This window comes from Seriola aureovittata, chromosome 4 (assembly GCF_021018895.1).
Source record: "Seriola aureovittata isolate HTS-2021-v1 ecotype China chromosome 4, ASM2101889v1, whole genome shotgun sequence".
Classification (NCBI taxonomy): Eukaryota; Metazoa; Chordata; class Actinopteri; order Carangiformes; family Carangidae; genus Seriola; species Seriola aureovittata.
In genome coordinates, this window is record NC_079367.1 from 2028993 (window position 1) to 2055133 (window position 26141).

Genomic DNA, 26141 nt, shown 5'->3' on the forward strand with positions numbered 1-26141 from the left:
GGTAATGTGAGCAGTTTTTAATGTTTTACTCGTTAACACCTGTCGTTACCTGAGTTATCTAACCTGCAACTGATCGTGTTGTTGTTGTGTTATTATAATGTTACTGTAACTGAGTCACAGCTGTAACTGTAAAGTCTGCACCGACATTAAACGTGTCCGCCATGTTGTGTTGATCTTGGCGGTAGAAGCGCGGGAATAAGAGTAGAAGCAGAGTTAGTCGATGGTCAGTAGTTGAACACAGAGTCGTTATTTCTGTGTTTCCACTTGCTGATGACTGGAGGCAGCTTTTCCCGCCTGAATCAGCCTGTGGAGGAGGCGGAGATGAGCCGCTGCTCTCCCGCTGTCTGAGCCACTAATCGCGGTCTGAGCTCGTCCGGACAGCCGCTGGAGAACAGCTGGGACTTTCTCTGTGGGTGAGTGGTCTGTCATTAGATTTACACTACAGGACTGATGTGGACTCAGTGTGGCGGGCTGAGGGGCTGACAGGGGTTTTAAGGCTCTATATGATGTTCAGAAAGACAGTTAACACCGAAGTAGTGTGGTTTCTTTATACCTATTAGTCTGATCAATACTTACTAATACTCCCTATCACTGATCAATACTGACTATTACTCCCTATCACTGATCAATACTGACTATTACTCCCTGTCACTGATCAATACTTACTAATACTCCCTATCACTGATCAATACTTACTATTACTCCCTATCACTGATCAATACTGAACATGTCATGTTGTTGTCAGAGCTTTACTGAGACTCTATTTGTTTCACATTGATGGATCAATGTTCAGGATCAGATGCTTCAAAGTAACTGAGTACATTTACTCAAGTTCAGTTTGAGGTACTTGTACTTTACTTGAGTATTTCCTTGTTCTGCTACTTTGTACTTGTACTGCAGCTCATGTACCTGACAGGTGTAGCTGCTGGTGACTTTCCAGCTGCAGGTTGTAGATGAAAAACACATGATCAGCACATCAAACACATGATTACAGATGAAACCACAGCATGTTTGTCCTGTGACTCTGTAGGTTCCATCAGCTCAGAGATTCATTTGAATGAAGGAATTAGAAGAGGAGCAGCTGGACACTGTCTCTGTTTCCCTGATAATTCATGTCTGTAATTAGAGTCCTTCACAGGAAACTGTAGACAGTTATTAGGACTTTACACACCCATAAACACTCACTATTATTAATTATTAAATATAATATAAATAATGATGAATATTGTTATTAAGGATCTTTTACAGCTGCAACATTTGTTCAACCAACATTTTCATGCAGAAAAGTCAAGAAATTTTCTGTTTTCAGCCTCAAACAAATGAAGATTTCCTTCTTTTTTCTGTTTCAATTGATTGTAAACTGAATATTTTTGGGTCTTTGATTGTTGCTCTGACAAAACAAGACATTTGAAGATGTCACCTCAGACTGTGAGAAACTTTAATGGATCATTTGTCTCTATTTTCTGACATTTTATCGACCAAATGAAGAATCGATTGATGGAGAAAATAAGTGTCAGTCGCAGCTCTAGAGTCTTTTTATATGATTTAATTGTCAGTGTCAGTGAAATGAGTGAATGTTGTGATATTGGAGCTGTGAGGTGAAATAAATTCAGTCCCAGTTGCTGTGTGTGAAATAATCAGCTGTAGCTTGTTTCATTAAGTCATTTTCTACAGGGACGCTGTGACACAGAGACTGTGTCAGATAAACTCAGTGGATCTCAGTCCTTCTGTGTGTCAGTGGATGGAAATAGTCGTCCATGATGGTGTGTTTGCTGGACTGCTCTTCACTTCACTGCAGCTTCATGACGCCATCTAGTGGACTGATAGTAGAAGTACAGCAGCTGATGGCAGCTTCCTCTTCCTCACGCTGCTGTCTGACTGCATTCAACTGACACTGATATGAAACAGAGAAGAAGAGCCAGTCAGTGGAGGAGCAGCTGATATTTTTACAGGAGGAATGATGTACATTTCAGTTGATGTGCAGATGAATGATGTGTGTTTCCTCTGCAGATGAAGGTAGAAAGTGTGTGTGAGCTGATGTGGATGTGAACTCAGCAGCATGGATCAGTGTGAGGACAGAGAGGAGGGAGCCCCTCCCTCTAAAACCACTCTGTGTGGGGAACATGAGAGAAAGACCAGAGCTCAGAGGTGAGATGAGGATCTCTAACTGTCCATGACTCTTCTCCATGTCAGAGCTCAGCACTCAGATCACTGCTCCATCATTATTCACACTCAAAGCTCTGTGTGTTGTGTTGAAGCAGAAAACAGCATCACAAGTTTTATCCAACATGCTCATTCATCATTTCTGTTTGTTTCAGGATCCAGCAGCAGAGACCAGACTCTCCTGAACCCAGCTGTCTGTCTTTAAAGAGCAACAACTCGAAGGACTTTTTCATTAACTTTAAAGGACGACGTCCATCAGCTAATCAGATGTAAGCTGTAACTGACAGTAAGACTCAGGTTATTCTAGAAAAGAACTAGTTTGTATGACGTGTTGTTCGACCTCGTCTGAAATCAAAGAGTTTCTGTCTGTTGTGAACGTCCTCACTGGAAGGTGGAGGTAAAACTCTGTCCGTCATAGAGAGGGGGGAGACGTGATGTGGTTTAAACATGGAGATAACTTCTCCATGTTCACACAGTCTCTCCTGGAAGACATTCATAGAGTTGACCTCAGTTATTCAAATGAAAAGTGACAGAAACAGTTTGTGTGAAGAGAGAAGTTCAAACCCCGCCCACTTCCTCACCTGCACTCAGCTGACCAATCACTGCCTTGCTTCAGGGCACGTCAGCAGTGTTCAGTGAGGGAGGGAGAGCTATATGGAGGGTTGGTGAGAGCTGTTGGGACTAAACCAAACTGACTGAAGCCAAACACTGAGCTGAAAGCTACAAGCTGCTGCAGACTGAGCTGTTGATTCTCAGTGGGATCAGCAGGACTAGTAAACCTTTACCACTACAGGGAGTCGTCTGATTGGCTGTCACATCCAAACATGACTTCATGGACCTTTAGCTTGTGTCTGTCTCTGTGTGGACAGACATAATGTGAGCTCATTCTTCATGATTCCTCCACAGAGTGGACCAGGAGAGCTCAGAGGTTCCCAGGTCTCAGTCTGCCCAGCAGCATCAAACACAGCTGGACTCCATATTTATGGTCTGTACATGTACAACAACTACTGTTCCATCTGTTGTGTTCACAATAATCTCCATGCTGCACTTTCAGACCAGTGGACTGTCAGTCTGTCCAACATGGATCTGATGTTTGATGCTGTCATTCATATAGTTTTCTGTTCCAGCTGCTGGAGGAGAACATGGTCACTTTTGTGAAGAACGAGCTGAAGAAGATGCACAAGCTTCTGAGTCCAGATTACCCAGAATGCTCAGGGAGTCAGAGGGAGGATGAGGAGGTGTTGGATGGTGAGGAGGGGTTGGACGGTGAGGATGAAGAGCAGAGGAGGAGCAGAGAGGCATTTGAGAAGATCACAGTGAACTTCCTGAGGAGAATGAAGCAGGAGGAGCTGGCTGACTGTCTGCAGAGCAGTAAGAGGATTTCTCTAAAGATTCAACATGATGGAGAAATGAGACATTTACTAACATCAACACATGGAGGGAAACATGTTCATAAATGTTTTCTTTAGGGGAATTAAATGTTGTATTTTCTTTATGAATCTAATTTCTTTTATGTTTATTCAGAACTTATTGCTGCAGTTTGTCGACGTGAACTCAAATCTAACCTGAAGAAGAAGTTCCAGTGTGTGTTTGAGGGGATCGCTAAAGCAGGAAACCCAACCCTTCTGAACCAGATCTACACAGAGCTCTACATCACAGAGGGAGGGACTGGAGAGGTCAATGATCAACATGAGGTCAGACAGATTGAAACAGCATCCAGGAAACCAGTCAGACCAGAAACAACCATCAGACAAGAAGACATCTTTAAAGCCTCACCTGGAAGAAACCAATCAGAAGAGTGATGACAAAGGGAGTGGCTGGCATTGGGAAAACAGTCTTAACACAGAAGTTCACTCTGGACTGGGCTGAAGACAAAGACAACCAGGACATACAGTTCACATTTCCATTCACCTTCAGAGAGCTGAATGTGCTGAAAGAGAGAAAGTTCAGCTTGGTGGAACTTGTTCATCACTTCTTTACTGAAACCAAAGAAGCAGGAATCTGCAGGTTTGATCAGTTCCAGGTCGTGTTCATCTTTGACGGTCTGGACGAGTGTAGACTTCCTCTGGACTTCCACAACACTGAGATCCTGACTGATGTTACAGAGTCCACCTCAGTGGACGTGCTGCTGACAAACCTCATCAGGGGGAAACTGCTTCCCTCTGCTCGCCTCTGGATAACCACACGACCTGCAGCAGCCAATCAGATCCCTCCTCAGTGTGTTGACATGGTGACAGAGGTCAGAGGTTTCACTGACCCACAGAAGGAGGAGTACTTCAGGAAGAGGTTCAGAGATGAGGAGCAGGCCAGCTGCATCATCTCCCACATCAAGACATCACAAAGCCTCCACATCATGTGCCACATCCCAGTCTTCTGCTGGATCACTGCTACAGTTCTGGAGGAGGTGTTGAAAACCAGAGAGGGAGGAGAGCTGCCCAAGACCCTATCTGAGATGTACATCCACTTCCTGGTGGTTCAGTCCAAACTGAAGAAGGTCAAGTATGATGGAGGATCTGAGACGGATCCACACTGGAGTCCAGAGAGCAGGAAGATGATTGAGTCTCTGGGAAAACTGGCTTTTGAGCAGCTGCAGAAAGGAAACCTGATCTTCTATGAATCAGACCTGACAGAGTGTGGCATCGATATCAGAGCAGCCTCAGTGAACTCAGGAGTGTTCACACAGATCTTTAAAGAGGAGAGAGGCCTGTACCAGGACAAGGTGTTCTGCTTCGTCCATCTGAGTGTTCAGGAGTTTCTGGCTGCTCTTCATGTCCATCTGACCTTCATCAAGTCTGGACTCAATCTGATGCCAGAGGAACAATCAACACTCTTCTACCAGAGAGCTGTGGACGAGGCCTTACAGAGTCCAAATGGACACCTGGACTTGTTCCTCCGCTTCCTCCTGGGTCTTTCACTGCAGACCAATCAGACTCTCCTACGAGGTCTGATGTCACAGACAGGAAGTGGCTCACAGACCAATCAGGAAACAGTCCAGTACATCAAGAAGAAGATTGAAGAGACTCCCTCTGCAGAGAAAAGCATCAACCTGTTCCACTGTCTGAATGAACTGAATGATCGTTCTCTAGTGGAGCAGATCCAACAGTCCCTGAGATCAGGAAGTCTCTCCACAGATAAACTGTCTCCTGCTCAATGGTCAGCTCTGGTCTTCATCTTACTGTCCTCAGAAGAAGATCTGGACGTGTTTGACCTGAAGAAATACTCTGCTTCAGAGGAGGCTCTTCTGAAGCTGCTGCCAGTGGTCAAAGCCTCCAACAAAGCTGTGTAAGTGTAGAGAGAGTTGATTTATTCATCATTATATGAAGACACTTCTGTCTTTTCAACAGGAGAGAAAATAAATTATTTTCTTCTTTAATTCCTCATGATCCTCTCTTCAGACTGAGTGGCTGTAACCTCTCAGAGAGAAGCTGTGAAGCTCTGTCCTCAGTCCTCAGCTCCCAGTCCTCTAGTCTGAGACACCTGGACCTGAGTAACAACGACCTGCTGGATTCAGGGGTAAAGGTGCTGTCTGCTGGACTGAAGAGTCCACACTGTGCACTGGAGACTCTCAGGTAAGTGTTAAAGTGTTTTGTATTCATAACTCTGACCTGTTATTTACTTTAAATATTGAGTATGTGAATATTTTTCCTTGAATTCCTCTTCAGTCTGAGCAGCTGTAAACTCTCACAGAGAAGCTGTGAAGCTCTGTCCTCAGTCCTCAGCTCCCAGTCCTCTAGTCTGAGACACCTGGACCTGAGTAACAACGACCTGAAGGATTCAGGAGTGAAGCTTTTGTCTGTTGGACTAAAGAGTCCACACTGTGCACTGGAGACTCTCAGGTAAGGACAGACACTGTCTGATAGAGGAGGAAGAGGTGAAACATTTTATTTCACAGCTGATGACAGATGTGTAGAGACGTGCTCTGACTTCAAGTCATTTCATCAGAACAACCAGGTTTTCACAACATAACATGTAGATCTCTAAACTAAGATCAAAGAACAAGAAGTTCAGGGTCAGTTAGATGACGTAGCACCCTCCTTCACACAGCAAGGAGTAACACAGCACAGTTCTCACGCTGCCAAACACTGGCCCACTGCCACTGACTGGGCTTCCTCTGTCCACTCTCATACCTCCCACTAATTGGTGAGTGGAAGCAGCTGCATGAACCGAAGCTGCTCCACAGGAGGAGAGGCAACACCTGAGCAGGAGAGAGAGCAACAACACAAGACTGCACCAAACCACAGCGCTAGGGTGGTAAGACTGTAGAGACCTGAGGCCTGTACTACGAAGCAGGAGTTGAGGTAATCGAGGTAACTTTAGGTCGAACTCTGGGTTTTCAGTCCTACAACGGTGGTTCACTTGTTACTGGGGTAAATCACCATGGTAACATGTGCTGGTTAACTTCAGAGGGTCAGATCAGAACCTGTCAACAGCCAAACTACTGACCAATCAATCACTGGAAAAACAGAGTCATCATTCCTACAGGATCCTGACAGGGACAAAAGAGTTCACAATAAAGTGATCAATAATAACAATATAACTGATATAACTGATATAAAATATAAATCAGTGGAATAGTTTTCCTGTTTGAGTCTTTCCATGTGTCTCTGGTTTTAAACCAAAGCTTCTGCAGAATTCACAGTTTATCACTAAATAAAATCTAATCACTGTCAGAGTTTCATCTGACCTGAACACAGATTCTTTAATGGAGGATTCCTGCCAATGATGAAGCTTTTACTCTCCTCTTCCCCTCCTCCTCTTCCTTTCCTCTTCTTCTCCTCTTCCTCTCCTCTTCATCACTGAGCTCAGAACAACATGAGGAGACTCTGTGACACAACTGGAGAGAAACCTGAACCTCTGATGTCTTTGATTAAAACATTTAGTCTCACTGTTAATTATTTCATCATTAGAATGAACGTTTCAACTTGCCCTCTCCTCCTCTTCCTTTTTTTTCTCTCCTCTTTTCTTGTCCTCCTGTTCCTCTCCTCCTCTTCCTCTCTTCTTTTTTCTTCTCCTGTTTTCTTCTCCTCCTCTTCCTCCCATCCTCTCCTCCTCTTACTCTCATCCTCTCCTCTTTTCTTCCTCTCCTCTTCCCCTCCTCTCCTCTTCATCTCCTCCTGTTCCTCTCTTTTCTTCATCTCTTTCTCTCTTCCTCTTCTCTCCTCTTCCCCTCCTCTCCTCTTCCTCTCCTCCTCTTCCGCTCTTCTTTTCTTCCTCTCCTCTTCCTCTCCTCTTTACTTCCTCTCCTCCTCTTCCTCTCATCCTCTCCTCTTTTCTTCCTCTCCTCTCCTCTTCCTCTCTTCTTTTCTTCCTCTCCTCTCTTCCTCTCCTCTTCCTCTCCTCTTCCTCTCCTCTTCCTCTCCTCTTTCTCGCCTCTTCCTCTCCTCTTTACTTCCTCTCCACTTTTCTTTTCTTCCTCAGCAAAAACAGTCTGACATTAACTTTAACTGTTTTCTCTGCAACATGTTCATAACAGTTTCTTCATCTTCAGACTGAAGAGCGAAAATACTCAAACATGATGATAATTCATGCACTAATTTACATTATATTTTTAGTCTGACTTTAACAGAAATTATATTTAGACATGAAAATAATATTTTTTTATTCCAGTCATGTGATCATATTGTTTACATTTTACCTTGTTGAATGTCACTTTTGGACGTTTCTATAACCAAACTTAGCAGCAAGTATCAGTGTTTCTTCTCATATTAAGAACTTTATTCATGGTTCAGATGATGTTGCTTATAATAAAAAAACTCTGCCTCTTCCACTTGAATGCGCTCGTAACAGGAGAGGTGGTCCCAGGGTTAACTGAGCCAGGTGATAACCGGCTTCGTAGTACAGGTTATCAGGACAGTCAATGCTAGGTTCTGTTAGCCCAGATAACTAAAAGCTATCCTGGGTTTGTTGAACTTGCTTCGTAGTACAGGCCTCTGGTCAGTGTTGACAAACTAATAACAACTCACCAACAATAATAAAACCATCTACACGGCTCAGAGACCTTAATGTCCAAGTGTTTCCAACCAAGAAGGAAATAAAGGAGAAATAAATCAGGTCACACCATCATGTCTCTGTCTTCTAAAATACTGATGATCAATAATCACCTCAATCTCTCCTGATCTTGATCTTGTCATTATGAGATCTGTTGTTGTATTTAGGAGACAGTAAATCTTAACTGTGACATACAGATGTCATAACTACACAGACACCTGTAGACTGTCCTCCTGTAACAAACCAGCCCACAGGTCGTCTGTGCAGCAGCTTATTATGACGTCATAGTTAGGTTTTGTTGCTAGGCGACATCTAGTGGTCGTAGTAATGATGACAGGAGCAAAGGGAAAAGTGTCGGTGACGTAGTATCAAGAGAGACAAAGTCCACGTCAGGAGAAGGTGGTGGATGGATGAATGTGACACAGGAGAGCCGTGTGTTCGATTCCCATGTTGTTTCTATTATCCATGATGTTTGTTGCCGTTATTGTAACCATGACAACCAAGATTTTCTAATGTTGAGGAAGTACTTATTTTAACCCGAACCACCATCTTTTCATGAACCTAAACAAGCCATGACCTTAATAGTAACCATGGCGACGAAGGCAGGGACACCTGCTGCTGTAGAGGTGATATTTCAGGAGACACTCCTATGAATCGTGTCAGAGGGTTGATGGTTGTTCAGGTTTAATAATCAGTGTTTTTGTCTGAACTTTTGTATCATGAAACATCTGTTTTTAGACTGAAACAAATCTGACACCAGATCAGATGAATCCACAAAGTGGCTCCTTAATGAAAACTATACAGCAGCTGTAGCTTCACTAGACTTCCTCTCTGAGTCCATGTATGTTGAGCTGAGCCTCTTTCTCTCTGCTCTACAGTTTCTCTGGCTTCCTCTGGACTTTGACTTGAAGTCAAATAAAAATGTCCCGACAGGTTTGATGGAGCTCAGGACTCATCCTGAGGACGGCTGCTTTATTCCACATGATTCGACTGATCAACAGTGAATCTGTGTCACAGCTGATCTGTCTGAAGAGTAGAAAAGTACAGAATGTCATTTATCATGAGATCCTGATCCATCCTGTCACTGTGATGACATCATTTCTATTAGAAATCCTTCATCCAGTCACTGCTGCTGTGCCACCTGTTAAAACTTGTGCACAGCCTCATTCTTAAAGCGTCCTGTGGAGTTTTCTTGTAACAAACACAAGTTGTGTTCACACTCAGTGTTTCTCACCAAAACTCACTGTGTGTTTCACTGAGCTCTCACTAATGTGTTGAGTGTGTTTCCTTCCTCGTGAAACATTTCAATCATGAATTGTTCACAGCTGCAGTCTTCTTCTTCTCTGCCTTTGTTGGTGCATTGTGGGATATCTTGGCTGGTTAGCTCCACTTTGTGTCTTCATCTTATTTGCTGTGACATTTGTTTGTGAGACTGAAAGTGTGTGTCTCACAGCAGAACTGATATCAAATGGAGAAAACACATGATGAAATATTTTCTCCATGTCTCCTCCTGCTCTGGATCATTACAAGATAAAGACTCCAGCTCCTTTTCCTCTGTGGTCAATGTACATCCATACATACAAGCCTCCATCTGAACACAGTAATCCAACAGTCTGTGTATGAGCCATGTAATGTCCATGTGTGCATGCTGACAGAGAACGTGCTGGTCTGACCCCCCTCCTCCTTTCAGGGTGGAGCCTGGTGGAGTCCGATGGTTGAGACCAGGTCTGAGGAAGTGTAAGTGTGTTTTTAATGTGATTGATGAAAACAAGGCAGCACATTCAACCATCATCAAACTGTCACATCACTGATGTCAGGAGTCATCATCAAACTGTCAATAACTGATCACATGATCAATAACTGCAGCTGTGTCTTGTTCTCTCCATCAGATTCCTGTGAACTCACAATCGACACAAACACAGTGAACAGAAGGATCAAACTGTCTGACAACAACAGGAAGGTGACATATGTGGAGGAGGATCAGTCATATCCTGATCATCCAGACAGATTTGACCAGCGTCCTCAGCTGCTGTGTTCAACTGGTCTGACTGGTCGCTGTTACTGGGAGGTCGAGTGGAGAGGAAGGGTTTATATATCAGTGAGTTACAGAGGAATCAGAAGGAAAGGAAACAGTAGAGACTGTTGGTTTGGAAGGAACGATCAGTCCTGGAGACTGTTCTGCTCTAATGGTGGTTACTATGTCTGTCACAATGACAGAGTGACATCTGTCTCCTCCTCCTCCTCCTCCTCCTCCTCCTCCTCTAACAGAGTAGCAGTGTATGTGGACTGTCCTGCTGGCTCTCTGTCCTTCTACAGAGTCTCCTCTGACTCACTGATCCACCTCTACACCTTCAACACCACCTTCACTGAACCTCTGTATCCTGGGTTTAGGTTCTGGTCTGGTTCCTCAGTGTCTCTGTGTTGAGTGTAGCAGAGAGAGTCTCCTCCTGTCAGAGAAACTCAGTGTTGAACAGAAAGTTCAGTCTCTACACGTCTGTCTCTTTCACTCACTCACCTTTTCAGATTCATGAATTAAATCAGTTGATTTTTAAACTCTTGTAAAAGATTCTTGTGAACTTCTTCCTCTTCCTTTAAAGATGGAAACTATGATTATTACAGGATAAACAATGTTGATTTTTACTTTTGTAAGACTCTAATTTTCTTGTCTTTTCACAATAAAAGCATCAGTGTGAGTATCAGTGTCTCTGAATCTGAGGACGACTGAGCTGATTCAGTTCAAACTAAAATGTTTTCAGTTTGTTTTAAAGGTCTGAGAAAAGACAAAGACAGTCAGTGAGATGGTCCTGAGGCTCTCAGTGATGAAGGTTTATGTCCACTTTTTTTTTTTTTTTAACTTTATTGCCTTAAATGTACATTAACAGGCAATTAACATCGCCAAGGAATACAAAAAGAAAAAAAAAAATCATCTTGAGATTGGGTCTCATCTGTCACACAGAGATAGCACTGTAAAGGGTATAGCACACATCTTATTTAGTTCTGTACTCCAAAAAAGGGATATTTTAGATAATGTGGTGTCTTAGCTGATTTGTGAGTCAAGGATAGGAATGTTTTTAGGAGGAGACTAGGTGTAAAGGTCAGACGCCAGAAAAAAGCTGACTTTTGTTTTACATAACAGAATTTACGGTATCTTTTAACTTCATATAGAATGACCATGTTTGGACATAAATGTTGGCTCTTTGCCACTAGAGGTTATTAAAAATCAGCTATGTCATGAATATGTATCTAGAGGTTATTCAGCCTATAAATTGTATGGTTTTGGGGAAAAACGGGAGAAGATCCTTTTTCGCTTTGGGTCGTCTCACGGGCAGTTTTGATGCTTGTCAAATGATGTGCCTTTTTGTAATAAACTTTTTTATATACAACTAAGCCGGTGTCTGCAGAGATTCCTTCGTCATCATCATCACCACATCATCGCTATGGAAGAAACCACAATAATAATAAAAATAATAATAGTAAATGAATATAAGTGTATAAGAGTCCTAAGCGAGATAGTCAGTAACTGGGGTCCACCTTCTCATAAAAACAGGTACTTTTAGCTGTAATTGGGCAGTCATATATTCCATCATGTAGACATGTTTTACTTTCTGTAACCACTGAGTGATCATGGGAGGATCAGTCTTCATCCAATTGATAGTTATAATTTTTCTTGCAATCATCAACAAAATATGTAATCTATAACATTGTTCAGTGGTAAACAGGTGATCAGGAAACACTTCTAATAGAAATAACAAAGAGTCCATAGGAAGGTCCACCACCAGAATTTTTTCCAGTTCTTCTTTGACATTTTTCCAAAATGTTTGTAATTTCGGGCAGTCCCAAAATATATGAGTATGGTCGCCGACCATACCACAGTTCCTCCAGCATTTGTTGCTGGGATTGTTCTTGGAAACAAAAGTTAGCGGTGTCCTGAAGAACCTAATTTTGACCTTACAGTCAAAGTCTTTGTATAGTTGGCTTCCAACCCCCCTTATGGCATCTGGAACATATGTTTTCCCAAGAGTCATCATCTATTATTGCAGTCAGCTCCAGTTCCCATTGTTGCTTGATGTGTAGTGTATTGTCTGACATCTCCATCATTCATTTTTTGTACATGTGGGATATTAGTTTTTTTGTTAAAGAACGGTGTTCAAACAGATGTATGCTAGCTATAGCTTTCCATATTTGTAGGTTCCTTTCGTATATTTTCCCAATCTGTATTTTTTATGACATAATGTCTGACTTGTAAGTATTGTGATGTCACCAGAGGGTGTGTCCTGGGTGGTAAATACATTCCTCTCCGATGGCTGCAGTCATAACAAATCAAGGAATGCTCTGTCCCCACCTGGTGGCAGGGAAGAGACTACAGGAACGGAAATTACCCACTTAGCACAGCTGTTAAGGATTGAGTCTGATTCACTGCTGGGACACAGCCTACAAAAAGCCCAGAGAGAGACACATAGAGAGAGAAGTGTTTGGAGGACACTGACTGCAGACCAATGGGTAATATGTTGAATCAAGGAAATGTTTGATGGATTGAGAACTATTTTTGAGAGACATTTAAGTTACACTGCCAGAGAGACTTTTTGTGGAGAATCTGAAGATATTTAAGTTGATTTGTTACTGAGGAAAACCTAAGTAAAAGATTTGATTTGTTTTGAAACACTTGTGTTGTGGTCTTCTTGATGCCCATGCCAGACATTCTGTGAGTCAAACCTCTCATGACATCACAATATGGTGGAGAATGTGGGCACTCTGGTCGAAAGGTAAATGATGGAAGACCCAACTGAAGATTTTTGTTTTTTCCTGAACTGCCTTTAAAGGACCAGGTGTATCATTTTTCTCAATTGCCCTTAAAAGAACAGTGCAACATGGAAGAGTTTAAGAAGATCTTCATAGATGGACAGAAGTCCCACTACGACCTGAGCCTGGCTATGTTGGTGGAGCAACAGAAGGCCAATGTTCTCAAGGCCCAGGAACTGGAGTTGCGGGGGCGTTGTGGTGGGGCCCCACCCAGTCCGGGCCAGTGACTGTATCCCCAAGATGGGAGAAACTGATGACGTGGAAGCGTACCTACATGCTTTTGAAACTGCCGCAGCCAGGGAAGGCTGGCCCAAAGACCAATGGGTAGGACTCATTGCTCCTTTCCTGACCGGTGATTCTCTGAAAGCTGTCCAAGATTTACCTCCAGATGAAGCTAAAGACTATGACCAATTGAAATGTGAGCTCCTGAGTAGGAATGGGCTCACCAAGTATGGTATGGCACAACGCTTCCACAACTGGACTTTTCAGTCAGACGAACCCCCACGAGCACAGATGCATGATCTCATCCGTACCACAAAGAAATGGCTGGAGCCGGAAAGGAATGACTCGGCGGTGGTGGTGGAGACACTGGTGGTGGATCAGTATCTGTGGGCCTTGCCTCATGAAGCCAAACAGGTCATCAGCCAACAACCGTTGTCCACTGCCACGCAGTTGGTAGAGGAGCAATACCAGGCCTCAATAGAGATGCTACGCACTTCCAGGAGGGAGTCCAGGAGTGCATCCCCGGTACAGCCGGGAGGAGGTGTTCGTCTGAACAACCCCAAGACCCACAGCCCATCCAATCCAGTAGCCGGCCCTGGAAGAACCGCTGGGGGCCAGTCTTTCCAGTGGAGAGGCCCTGGAGAAGGTGAGCCCTGGCAGTGTTTTCGGTGCGGGGAGTTGGGTCACAGATCTTGGCAGTTCTGTAAAAATCTGTTTCTGATATCATAAACATGTCCAGTCTAGAGTGGCTGCCATGTACACGTGACATGAAAGTATAGTTGTTTTCTCTAGGATGTAGGTGGCGCCAGACATCCACCAGGCCTAGTTCATCCATCATCGCATGAAGAGTTATTGATTTCTTGTACATAGGGCCTACTCCTGCTGGAAGCCTACCTACAGTCTGCCTCAAAATGCAGTTGAAGTCTCCACCTATTAAAATAATTCCCTCTGCTTTGTCTGCTAATAGAGATGCTATCATCTTGAACAAATTTGGACAGTCCTCGTTCGGGGCATATAGATTAACCAGTGTAACTTTAGTACCTCCAATAGTGCCTATTACCATTACATATCTACCCTCTTTATCCTCAATTGTTTTTTCATGGCTAAAATAAACTGATTTATTTAGCAAGATAGCAACTCCTCTTTTCCTCCCGTATTTGAAGGAGGAGCTATATATCTGATCCACCCATTCTCTCCTTAATTTTAAGTGCTCTTTTTCTGTCAAATGAGACTCTTGTATCATTGCTATAGAACAGTGTAGTTTTTGTAGTTGGTTGAATATTTTTTTCCTCTTAATTGGACTATTTATACCCTTTACATTATAGCTGACACAGTTTAAACTATCCATGAATTATTAATTTGTGCTTTTTAGTAAACTCTCCTTTCAGTATTTTACAAATACACCTTAAATCAGGAAAAACTGAAATAATGCATAGTGACAGTGACCCATGTTCAATCTCAAAGCAAAATAGAACAAATAGCATTAGAGAAACAAAATATAGTGAACTTCCAAATAGCCAACTGGGTTTCTCAGTGTTATTTTGTTGTTCAGCTACTTCAAACCTGAACATGAACCAGTCCCTGGTGAAACCTGGGCTGAGGAGGGTGACTGCTCCTCTGTGGGGACTACTCCCTCTCATCCACATGGGCCTGGATCCCGAGCTCCCGTAGCGCCGGGAGAGCATGTGTTAGCGTCGAGTAGGTCTTTTCACCATCACCCGTGAGATTCTCAGCTGTTCTGGGTAGATGCATTTGGCACTGATGTTTTTCTGCTTCAACTTTTTGATTTCATCACGCACCTGGGCTCTCTTTTGTTGCAGCTCCGGGGAGTAATCATGGTCGAAGAATATTGGCTCTGTTTTGTATAGGATCTGTCGTTGGCTCCAGGCTTGTCTTAGGATGGCGTCCTTCAAAGAGTAATCCAGAAACTTGACAATCAGTGATCTCGGGGTGGCAGTGGGGTTCATGGCTTGGCTGTTAGGGATCGATGGGCTCTCTCAATTTGTATATTCACATCAGGCATTGGTTGAAGGACTGATTGAATTAGCTCCTTCACAAAAGCCTTCACATCATTTCCTTCACTCCCTTCAGGCACTCGCTAAATTCTTAAGTTATTTCGTCTTGACCTGTTCTGTAGGTCTTCGCACCTGGCCGTCAGGTCCATCTCTCTGTGCACTAGGTAGCGTATTGCCCTCTGGTGTCTCATCCCGGTATCCTCTGAAGCTCTAATACATCTTTCTGCCTCTGTTGTTCTTTTTTCAAGTTTAATCATTTCACCTTTGAGTTCTTGCATGGAAGATTCAAGTTTTGTGAGCGACAGTCTGGTCTGCTTGTGTCCGTCTCGATTTTCTGCCCTTAATTTCTCCAGTTCAGCTAATATTTTAGACTCATGGTTGCTAGGGCTAACGTTAGCACTTGCTGTGCCACTCAGAGTCTGCCTTAAAGTTAGCTGCCTCAAATTTTAGTTTGTGTCATTCGTGTGCTCCTGTCTCGAGCCTTTGCCTCTCACAGAACTTGCCACAGGAAATTAATTAGGAAATTAACAGTTAACCGACGGAGCTCTGTTTTAAGCTGCTGTCCAGTTTATGTCCACTTTGATTTTATTTCTTCCAATAAAGTACGAGCAGCATAATAGAGTACATTTATTATAAAAACGTTATGTTTATTGAAATATATATTTTCAAGCACATATGTTGATTGGTTTAATTTGTAATATACAAACATTTGTATTTGTCTGTTTTACATTCTGGCCAGTAGATTTCGCTTTGTTCAACATGAAGCATCAAAAAAATGAGGCTTTTATAAAACCACCTTGCTGGATTGGTTCAGTGCTTCATGAATCTTCATCTCTCCATTACTACACCTGTGAGTTCAATTGTGCACGTGTAGTACTCAAGTCTAACAGCAGGGGGCAGCAGCATCTAGTCTGCTGAGTAAGAGAAGAAGAAGAGTTCGACAAATCACAGCGCTGGGTTCAGTCTTTCAAATGTCAAGCGGGAACAACTGACAGATGTCAATCATTTCAACACACTGCAGTTCCACAGGGTCTATACCTCTGGTTCCTGCTCCTCTCTCCACCTGGCTGCTTCCTCAGGTGAGGGCGGGGCTTCATCACCTCTGCAAAGAAGACAACACTAGAAGTGAAATTCAAAATCTGTCACAGTTTCAAAGTGGTGAGAATTTAGAGGTTGTGTGTTTGATCCTGATCACATCAGAAAATCCAACACTCAGAGGAAAGACTGGGAAGCTTTTAGAAATGATGTCTCCAGTGTCTCTGGTGTTAGAGGACTCTTCAGGTGTTTCACAGTCATGGGTTTGATCCTCCTGAAGTTTGAAGTCCAACACTAGAAGTGAAGACTCAAAGGCTCTGAGGGAAACTTCTCAAACTGTCTTTCAGTGAGTTACAGACCTGCCAACCTTTACGCTTTCTACGTAGCAGGTACGCATTTTGACATCAAAGTACTTTGATACGATTTGTTGCTGTAAAATACACAGAAACTTGTTGATGCATATGAGTTCAATTGTGCACGTGCAATACTCAAGTCTAACAGCAGGGGGCAGCAGCGTCTCGTCTACTGAGTAAGAGAAGAAGAGTTTGATCAATCACAGCGCTCCATGTACTCTACATGTTTATGTATGTACATGTTTAACATTTGACCTCAATATAATTTATTTTGCATTTCTTGAATGTATATTTCTCACTGCTCATTGGACCTTTGTGAAAATATGGACGTTAATGTGAAACACAGTAATAGGAACAAAGCAGGATGTAGATGTACCAAAATAAAAGCTGGATCTGGACCGTTATCATATCACTTTACTGAGTTCAGATTTATAAGATGTGCTCACGGCCTCCTGAAATGTTAATCTTTCTAAAGAGGAACCGGCCTCTCATGTTAAAGTGAACAAACTGGAGTCACATGAAGACAGTAAAAAGATGAGTCAGTGGTTTCTGTGGCAGTTTTTAAAGGTCAGGCAGCTACTGCCGTGTCTGATCATCTTAGGGAGGAAACTAAAACTAATATTGTAGTTTACACTGCAGTTATCTTTTCATACTGGAATAATATTCATTCTGATGTTTAGTTTTATTCTTGTGTTTTATATAAAGTTCAACCCCAGAGGTCACATGTGAGAAGAACCTTTAGAGCGTAGATATTAGTTTCAGGGCCGTTGACTTCACATCAGGTGTAATAACCAAGAGTCTCAGCTGTGAGAGCCTCAAGATGCCATGTCTACTGTTCTGTGGTCCACTGTACATTTCATTATTAGGTTCAGTGATAGTTATGTTAGTCACTGAGGTTCAGGCCTCACTGAGTGTTGACTTACAGTTTTTACACTGGAATCAAAATTCCTCTGTTATTGTAAATTCTCCAGTTTAAACAGAAAGAAGCAGCATTCTTGCATGAATGAGTCGTGTTGTGGGTCAGTTATTTCTGCCTTTAGGGAAGTACAATCTTCATTTCACAGTTTGAGCATGATATTTTTAGAGCTGGTTTAAGCAAAGAGCATCCAGACAAATGTTTTATTAACAGCTGAGATGTTGAACAGAGGGAAACAGACGGTATCAGGTTGGTGTCAGCAGATACCAACATTTCTTTCTGTATTTCTTTTACCTTTTTAATTCAATTTCAAGTAATTCATTAATTAACTGTGCAAATCGTGTGCACACCATACACTCAGTTTATTAGGAACACCAAGCTGAAACTAAACAGTCTGACTCCACAGTGCTGCAGTAAATCCTCCTTCATGAAGGATCTAATGTTCAGTTTCTATTGACACTGTTTTAGAGTTGAACCGTTTCACATTCTACAGAGAAGAGTTTCTGTTATTAACCTACTGTCATTGATATAAACAGGGAGGACAAAATAACTAAACACTTCAGCAGCAACACAAACTGCAGCCTCCACAATAATCATGAAACAGATTCAACACAAACTGAACATTAAACCTTCATGGAGGAGGGTTTGTTGCAGGACTGTTGTATTAGACTGACTGAGTGTAGGATGATTTGATATCATTGTTTTATCAGATTATTTCACTGAAGGTTCAACTGCAGCAAATTATAACAATTGAAAGCAGCTGTTCATAGTAACTCAACTAGTAAATATATATGATGTCATAAAAACAATGAAATCCATCATGTAATTATTATACTGTAATAACATTAAATTTAATAGTAAAATCAAATAAAATGCTTAAGAACATTAAAACATTTCATCTTTGATAGTGTAGCTATTCAACATCACCAAAAGCTAAATAAAGATAATAATAATGAACATGTAGCACTTGTGCTAATGCTACAGAGATCAGTGCCAGTAAAAAAAAAAGATATTAAGGGGAAACTCATCCTCAAAACTGTGATTTAAAAAATCACCATAAAAACAACAGATGCATTTAAACCTGCTCTTAATGCAAATATAGAGACAGTAGTGTCATCAATGTGTCCGTATATTCACCTTTACAGTTGAAGAATGGGGGTCAAATATTTTCAGACTGACAATGAGATAAAAACATTTCTTAAACCAAGGATAAAAAAAGGCATAAATAACTGGGTTCAAGGTTGAATTGAAGTAACCCAACCAAACAAATGCCTCAAAGACGGCAGCAGGTGTGATGAAGCCAGTGTAGGCATCTATTATAGAGTTAATAAAAAAGGGCATCCAACATAAGATGAATGCACCGAGCACAATAGCCAGAGTCTTCGCAGCTTTGTGCTCAGACTGTTTAACAAACCCACCTTTTCCTCTGTCACTGGAACAGTGGCTCATATCTCCGATCTTTCTTACGTGCTCTTTGGCCACAATAAATATTTTAGTGTAAAGACAAATCATTACAGTGGAGGGAAAAAAGAAGGCAGTAATACTGTCCAGGATTCCCCAAAGGGGGTTAAAGAGAAGGTTACAACTACCAAGGCAGTTTATTGACACCATATACTCCTCTAATCCTGCTACGTTGGCCTTTGAGTAAAGTAGTCCATAGGAGTAAAGAGCAGCCAGTGCCCAGCTCACATAGACCATAATACAGGCCACTGACATTGTGATTTTCCTGGAATAATGCAAAGGATTGCATATTGCTTGTTGTCTGTCTACAGCAATGCAGACCAGGTGGAAGATAGATACAGTGGTAAGAAACATGTCAAAACTAGAATGCAACTGACAGAAGTCATCACCGTAGAACCAGCAGCCATGAACGGTCCGAATGGCGCTGAAGGGCATCACAATAACTCCCACAAGAAGGTCGGCAAGAGCGAGAGATAAAACAAGCACATTGGTGGGATTCTGCAGCTGCTTAAAATGACCTATTGACACAATGACAACACCGTTTCCTAAAATGGTGACCAGTATGCCTGAAGCAAACAACAAATAGAGGCTAATCCTGGTCCCCACGCTGAACTGAGCCATAACACATGAGGCATTAGAGCCTGGAAAACAGTACTGGTCCTGAGACAGGTCACTCATCATAAACCCAAAGACAGATGACAAAACCACAGCAGAGAGAGATAGATACCACAACTGCAGCAGAGGTGTGAGCTGAGGGCGAGAAACACACTGGTGATCTCAGTCTTGTAAGAAAAGACGCAGCAGAGGCTCCACCTACAAATATACCTCACTCTGCCATCCAATCAGAACTACTTCAAACTTTGAGGGGGAAGTTTTTTCTCTGGTGAAGTCATAGACAACTGTAATGTGGTTTTACTACAGTTATAGTAAATTAAATACAAACTATAATTACCACCTTGTGGTTGTCTGCCTCCTCCTCTCAGAGTTTCAGGTTACATCCCTAATTATCCAGAATCATAAAATATTAACCATTTGAGTGATTTTGTCAGAATTGCTGTGTGAGAAAGGGTTTTGTGAGGTCACTGTGACCTTGACGTTTGGTCTTTGATGATTAAAATCTAATCAGTTCGTCCATGAGTCCCAGGGGACATTTGTTCCAAATGCAAAGGGATTCCCTTGAAGAGTTCTCGAGATATTGTGTTCACAAGGCCAAAATCATGTTTTGTGAGGTCTCCGTGACCTTGACCTCTGACCTTTGGAGAACCAAAATTTAATCACTTCATTCTTGATACCAAATGAATTGTTTGATTTAATTTTTTTTATGAAATCAATGAATGCATGTGATTCATGTTTCGTGCCACCAGGGGTGGAAAGAGTTCTGGAAAATTGTTACTCAGGTACAAGTACAGACCCTGACCCTTTACATAAGGATCCCACCCACCTGTTGTCGAGCTTTGCTCCTGCACCCTGCAGGGGGCCTTTGGCGAAGTCCAAGCGGTCCTGGAGCCTTGTAGCGTAGTCATTTGCCTTTGGAGTCCTGGGCCACAGGTGGGTTCACCATTAACACCAACGGGACATGGTTAACCCAGTTCCGTTGGTGTTGAGCAGTCACTATGACCAGCTGTTGTGTCAGTGTGGGTGTGGTGCCGGTCTTGAGACAGCCCAGTTTTTCACACATGGCTGCACAGGATTCAAGTTTCTGTCCTGGTCAGTGTTCAAGTACTCAGTGACTTCAAATATCCCAAATCTCTGCACCAGTACATCCACTATGGCCTCTGCCTCCTGGTCCGGCAGGCAATAGGCCACCCAGTGAAAAAGTCCATGGCAGTGAGGATGTAGCAGTCACCCCTCTCTGTGCGGGGACATCAGTCCCCTCTCTCTCCAGGGGCCACCCTGCTGCAAACTGTTGGAGTTGAACATGAGATCTGTCTGGGAAACTATCACAGCGGCCACATCCTGCCTATGCTAGCCCTGTGGAACCCCCGTTGGAGACGACATAGTTTCTTGGTGACACCAAAGTGACCAGACAGCACGTCTCCCCAGTCCATGGCTGGTTGGATCTGGATCTGGGCCCACAACTTCACATCCAGCCATCAGCGTTGAAGGGGAGACAAGAGTGCGTCAGTAATCTCATGGTGAGCCCCTGGTGTGTGGACCACAGTGAAGTCACACACCTGTAGATCCAGTGTGACAGCCGGCCTTTGGCTCCCTGACAGACATGAGCCGCTGTGAGGCAGAGTGCTTGTGTTGTGTGTAATTTAGTTCTGTCACTTTTTCAAAGAATCAAGATCGAACGAATTTGAATTTACCTGCAATTCGTTTGAATTAATTCGAATGCCGCACATTTGATTCAGCGAAACTCATAGTGTCAAAGTGCAGCAGTAACACAGAACACACAGTGGGACAGACAACAGGAGGGAGCTCCCTCACCTTTGAACTAAAAATGTAGTGATGCAAAACATCAAACCAATAGTCAAGCCAAACGGTCCGACCTAATTTCTCATATTATTTGCCAGAAACACAAAATCTATTAACGTGATCGGGATCAAGTTCGTCTCTTTTTTTATTAACGATGTTACCTGCCGATGGTCTGATGCGCTTTTAGAGACTGCAGCTACATTTCCAACAATCATTATAGCTCCAATATGAACTCTTCCCCCAACATTCAAACGAATGTTCAGACATCAAATAAAACGTGACGACCCTAGTGTGTTTACAAGTGTTGTGTGTATTTGTTTGGGTTGTGTGTGTCTACATGTGTTGTGTTTACTTGAAGTGTGTTTGTGTATTTGTGTTGTGTTGAGCTCTCTGGGCCACCGTAGACAGCTGCAGGTGAATGGTTTTTACAGTGAATATTACCACAGTCAAACAGAGGCGGAGGAGGAGGAGGGACGTTCAGACGTTTTGCTGTTTGTTTCTCCGTCCTGTTGAAAGGTGGCTCAGCAGCTCACTGCTGATGTGAACTTTAAACTCTCCTGGTCAGCTGACTGCAGATCAGCTCCTGTGGGGCCCTGGCTCAGCAGCGCTGTAACTCAGAGGAAACAACAGCCACCGGCTGCAGAGGTTGATCGAACCTTTACTGCGATCAGAGAGCTCTGCAGTGAGAGCAGACACAGCCTGTCGTTCGTCATCAGGCGGCTTTTCAGGTTCCACAGCAGAGTGTCAGAGCAGAGACAGGAGGGCTGGCGAGGCCAGGTTGACTTCAGGAATGTCAGCACATAACAGGGCGGTGTAGAGAGAGAGGGACGGGGGGAGGGACAACGAGCAGGAGAGAGAGAGTCATAAATGCAATAATTACAGCTTAGGCAGAAATAATCTGCGCAGGCTGCCGGTGTAGCTAACAACACGGGAGGGAGACCCAGCACTTCTCTGCTCCCACTCTCTTGTACTGGGATTTACTTTTCATTCGTAGACATGGATTTGTTCCTGGATTCTGGTTAATTATGACAGATTTCTTTCTGCCAGTTTCCTCAAAGTCAAACAGAAATTTCCTAACTCACAAAATCACAGCAGTGCCATGTCTGTGACTGCCCTGTTCAGGGGCAAGTGGGGGCAGAAGTCGCAGGAACCCCCAGAGAAGCATCCGGTGGCCGTGGCTCACCCCAGCCACGAGGACGAGGATGACGAGGATGAGTCCAGAGTCGGTTTCAGCAGAGAGCCAATCCGCAGGAACTCCCGCTTCTACCGGTCAATGAGGAAGAAGAGGCCGGCCTCGTCTGAGCAGTCTGAAGGTAAGAGCACACCTGGCCTCTGCTCAGCTGCATTCAGTCAAACTCTTAGCAGGCCTCATCACTGCAGCAGCAGGGACAGCCGCTCAGTTGTGTCTCTGTTGGAAACTGTACAGTACATAGTGTTGTCCTGTTCCAGGGGTGGACAGTAGTGAAGTACTTGTGCTTGAGTACAATTTTACACATATCTGTTCTTTATTTGAGTTTTGTGTTTTTGGGAAACTTCTGACTTTTACTCCTCTACACTTCAAGACAAACATTGTCCCTCTGACTCCACATTACTATGAAGCACAGGAGCATTTAGTCAGAGGAATGAATTTTATTTTATTTGGAAAATGTGATAGAACATACACTGTTCATCACAGGAGAAAAACCAATCACAGCCAGCTTCTCCACTGTCAGCCATGTTTGAACCTGTCAGTGTCCTAACGATGGTGACGTGAGATGAAGATGAGGCTGAAGATTCTTCTCAGAGACCCTGATCTGATCTGAGGTCTGTTTGAAAGGTTTGCTGAGTTTACCACGTAAATGTGGAACAATACAACCATGAGTTGAAATAAACATAGAACTGTCAGTATTTTTAAAATGAAGTTCTCCAGTACTTTAACTCCAGTACAAATATGACTGAACAGCTTTCACTTGTATTGGAGTCATATCTGAGCACCTGACTGAAGCTCAGGGTGCTTTGTCCACCTCTGTCCCATTCACTGTAGATGCAGTTGTTATTGACAGTGGAACAAAGGCTTGGTAGTCCTATCCGTCAGTAAAATACAGAACACAACCTGAGAAACTGGTTCTGTGTGAACAGCACAATAGTCTGAGTAATACCTGTATGTTCCACAGGTCAACCTCTGACCTCGTGATTTCAAGAGAATAACAGCCTCAGGTTTTTATGTTCAAATGGCAGAAACCAGGTGCAGCTGAGTCCGGCTGCTCCGACCTGCTCCGAGGTTTCAGATTTACACTCGACAGTCACAGAAAATGAATATGAATTGTTCATGAAATGAATGAAAATCTTCATCCTGTATATTAGTGTGTGCGGCACAGCCATGAGTTAGAGCTCTCAGATCGGCCTCAGAGGGATCAAAGTCATCACTCAATACATAACCAGAGCGTCAGCATCAGGTGCACAAGTAGAATGAAATCATAAAACACTGATGCCAGCTGAGAAATGTCACCTGATCCTTGATCACCTGAAATAAAAACAAAGCTAAAGTTAGCATTAGAATCCTGATTTGAATTCAGATAAATTGTGATTATTGATTAAGATATTCTTATCACCACTTAGCAGCTGTCCTGTCCTGATAGTGCAAAGGCACCGATAGCTTTGTCTGTCAGTGAGATCGTTCGGTATTTGCTTTGATAGCATGTTTGATAATGTGACGGTTTAACTGAACTTTACTGTGTAACTTCAATTTCTCACTGAATCCACAAGTGAATGAACGATCAAGATTTTCAGTGGATGAATTTACAAAACCAAAGATTTCAAAGAGTCAATGGTGTTGTTGTAGAACGTATATATATATATATATATATATATATATATATATATTGACATAAATGTCTAACTCATACAAATATGTATGTACATGTGTGTATGCTTATATTGTAGACATGTTACATAGATATATATCCATCTCAAAGCCCTCAGTTTATGTTAATATTATAAAGTCCAAAAGTCTGAGACACTTTCACAGAATAAAAAGAAACATGTTTAAAATTAAATAAAAATTAATAATATTTAATGATAATAATTAATAAGAAAACATATATAAACATATAGAATCTTTATATGTATGTTGTTTTAATAAACCTGCACATATAATTAAATATATATCATTAACAAATATGGTCGCAACATGTTATATTATATAAAAATGAACCATAGATATTTTAATATATATAGATACAAGTTTTACTATGAGTGTTGAATATATGCTATAAACGTATTATTCTTCAATAAGATAAAACTCTATCCACGAGGAGAACTTGTTGTATATTCAGGAGGGTCAGAGGATCATTATCAGTGTCTTTGACTTCAGCTCCTGCAGCGTCTGAATCAAAGTGTCTTATTTACATTATGTGAGTTCGTATCGACAGTGTGTGGAAACAGGAAACACAACATTGGGCCTCACGCCAGAATCACAGGTATGAACAGATTTCTTCTCACTGACACGTACAAGTGACTGAAGATCATTTGTGATGATTCTCTACTGAGTCTCTGATATTTCAAGTATTCTCAGCTGTAGTCATGTAGAGACAGTCTGACGGGTTGCTACCCATAAATGTAATATATGACATATACTGTATGTCCCTATATAGAGAGTGATGTTGCCATATATGTCACCTATAAGAGGATATACTGTATTATTATCACATATATACCTCCTCTGGACATATGAAGATATAAGTTTATAACATATATGAAATACCCACAGTAAAATTTGCATAAGGACATATATTAAAAACATCTATGTGATCTGGGTATCTTCAAACAGTGCCATACATTTATTGGCTGCCTTTCTCACTGTATTCTTAGAAAAGTTAATGATATTACACAGGGATAAGTATCTTATCTCCAGTAACTGCTTCTGCAGCCTTCCCCTAAAGGAAATGAATCAGCCCCAACATATTCATGCAGTACTTTGAACATACTCAGAAGTACTTAGAGTTGATGAAGTGGCAGCTCTCCGGTGTCAGTCAAACAGCTGTAATTGTCTGTAGATAATGTTTAACAAAAGCCGTTGACAGCCGACACATATTCATCCCCAGCAGTCAAAGATCTTCTGCTCATCGTCTTCACCGCCGGTGGGACTGATGTGTATTAACTCTGATTATTTATCAGCTATCAGATCATGTAAACGCTGATCGTTTCCCTCTGTGTTCTCAGACGTTGTTGCCTCTCCTGTTGTGTCTAACACACCGACTCACAGCTCCAAGATCCTCTGTCAGGCTTCCTCTCTCTGGTTATAGGAAGTGAGAGCTGTTGTTGAACGTTAGTGGAGAGGAAAGCTGAAATATAAGTGTTAAATCTAAATCTTCAGATGGTTTGTGGATGACTGCACGTAGCCCTAAATATACGCATTACAGCCGTACACAGTCAGGGATTAGAGGCCTTCAGCTTCTGTGACATTCAGTGATTTAAAGATGAAGGTCAACGCTGAAGTAAAAGGAAGGACGACCATCGCTGCAGCTCCATGGCAGAGCGTCCAGACGAAGACTCTCCTCGGGGACAGCTAGACGACTCTGGGACTGAGAGGAACCAGGTTCTCTGACTGAACTGAACTGTTCTGTCTCAGTTCTCAGAGTCAGGTCTGGAGGACACCAGATATCACCTGAACCTGGAGATCACGGTGGAGGCAGCATCAGGCTGTAGGGGGGACGGGGGGACTGGACTAAGGGAGATATCCTTAATGAAGACCTGGTCCAGATCTCAGGACCTCAGACTGGGCTGAAGGTT

At 42.6% G+C, this 26141-nt stretch overlaps 3 protein-coding genes across 3 annotated transcripts in view; 2 read left to right on the top strand and 1 right to left on the bottom strand.

The window, feature by feature from the left end:
• Window positions 1-7: 7 nt before the first annotated feature.
• LOC130167658 (protein NLRC3-like) lies at window positions 8-11538 on the top strand. The gene is given in 10 exon segments (XM_056374064.1): window positions 8-413; window positions 2011-2148; window positions 2319-3148; window positions 3291-3534; window positions 3688-3948; window positions 3951-5445; window positions 5559-5732; window positions 5826-5999; window positions 9842-9888; window positions 10041-11538. Coding segments are annotated over 8 exon segments (2934 nt in total). The 5' UTR covers window positions 8-413; window positions 2011-2148; window positions 2319-3145; the 3' UTR covers window positions 10577-11538.
• A 6182-nt stretch (window positions 11539-17720) lies between these two features.
• On the bottom strand, window positions 17721-19640 carry LOC130167661 (trace amine-associated receptor 13c-like). The gene has a single exon (XM_056374066.1). The coding sequence runs from the start codon at window positions 19632-19634 to the stop codon at window positions 18609-18611; it is 1026 nt and encodes a 341-aa protein (XP_056230041.1). The 5' UTR covers window positions 19635-19640; the 3' UTR covers window positions 17721-18608.
• A 2708-nt stretch (window positions 19641-22348) lies between these two features.
• The window catches only part of ngef (neuronal guanine nucleotide exchange factor), a 27282-nt gene continuing 23489 nt past the window's right edge, over window positions 22349-26141 (top strand). Inside the window, exon 1 of the mRNA XM_056374065.1 lies at window positions 22349-22684. Coding sequence (XP_056230040.1) covers window positions 22471-22684 — 214 coding nt within the window. The 5' untranslated portion in view covers window positions 22349-22470. The remainder of the gene's footprint in view (window positions 22685-26141) is intronic.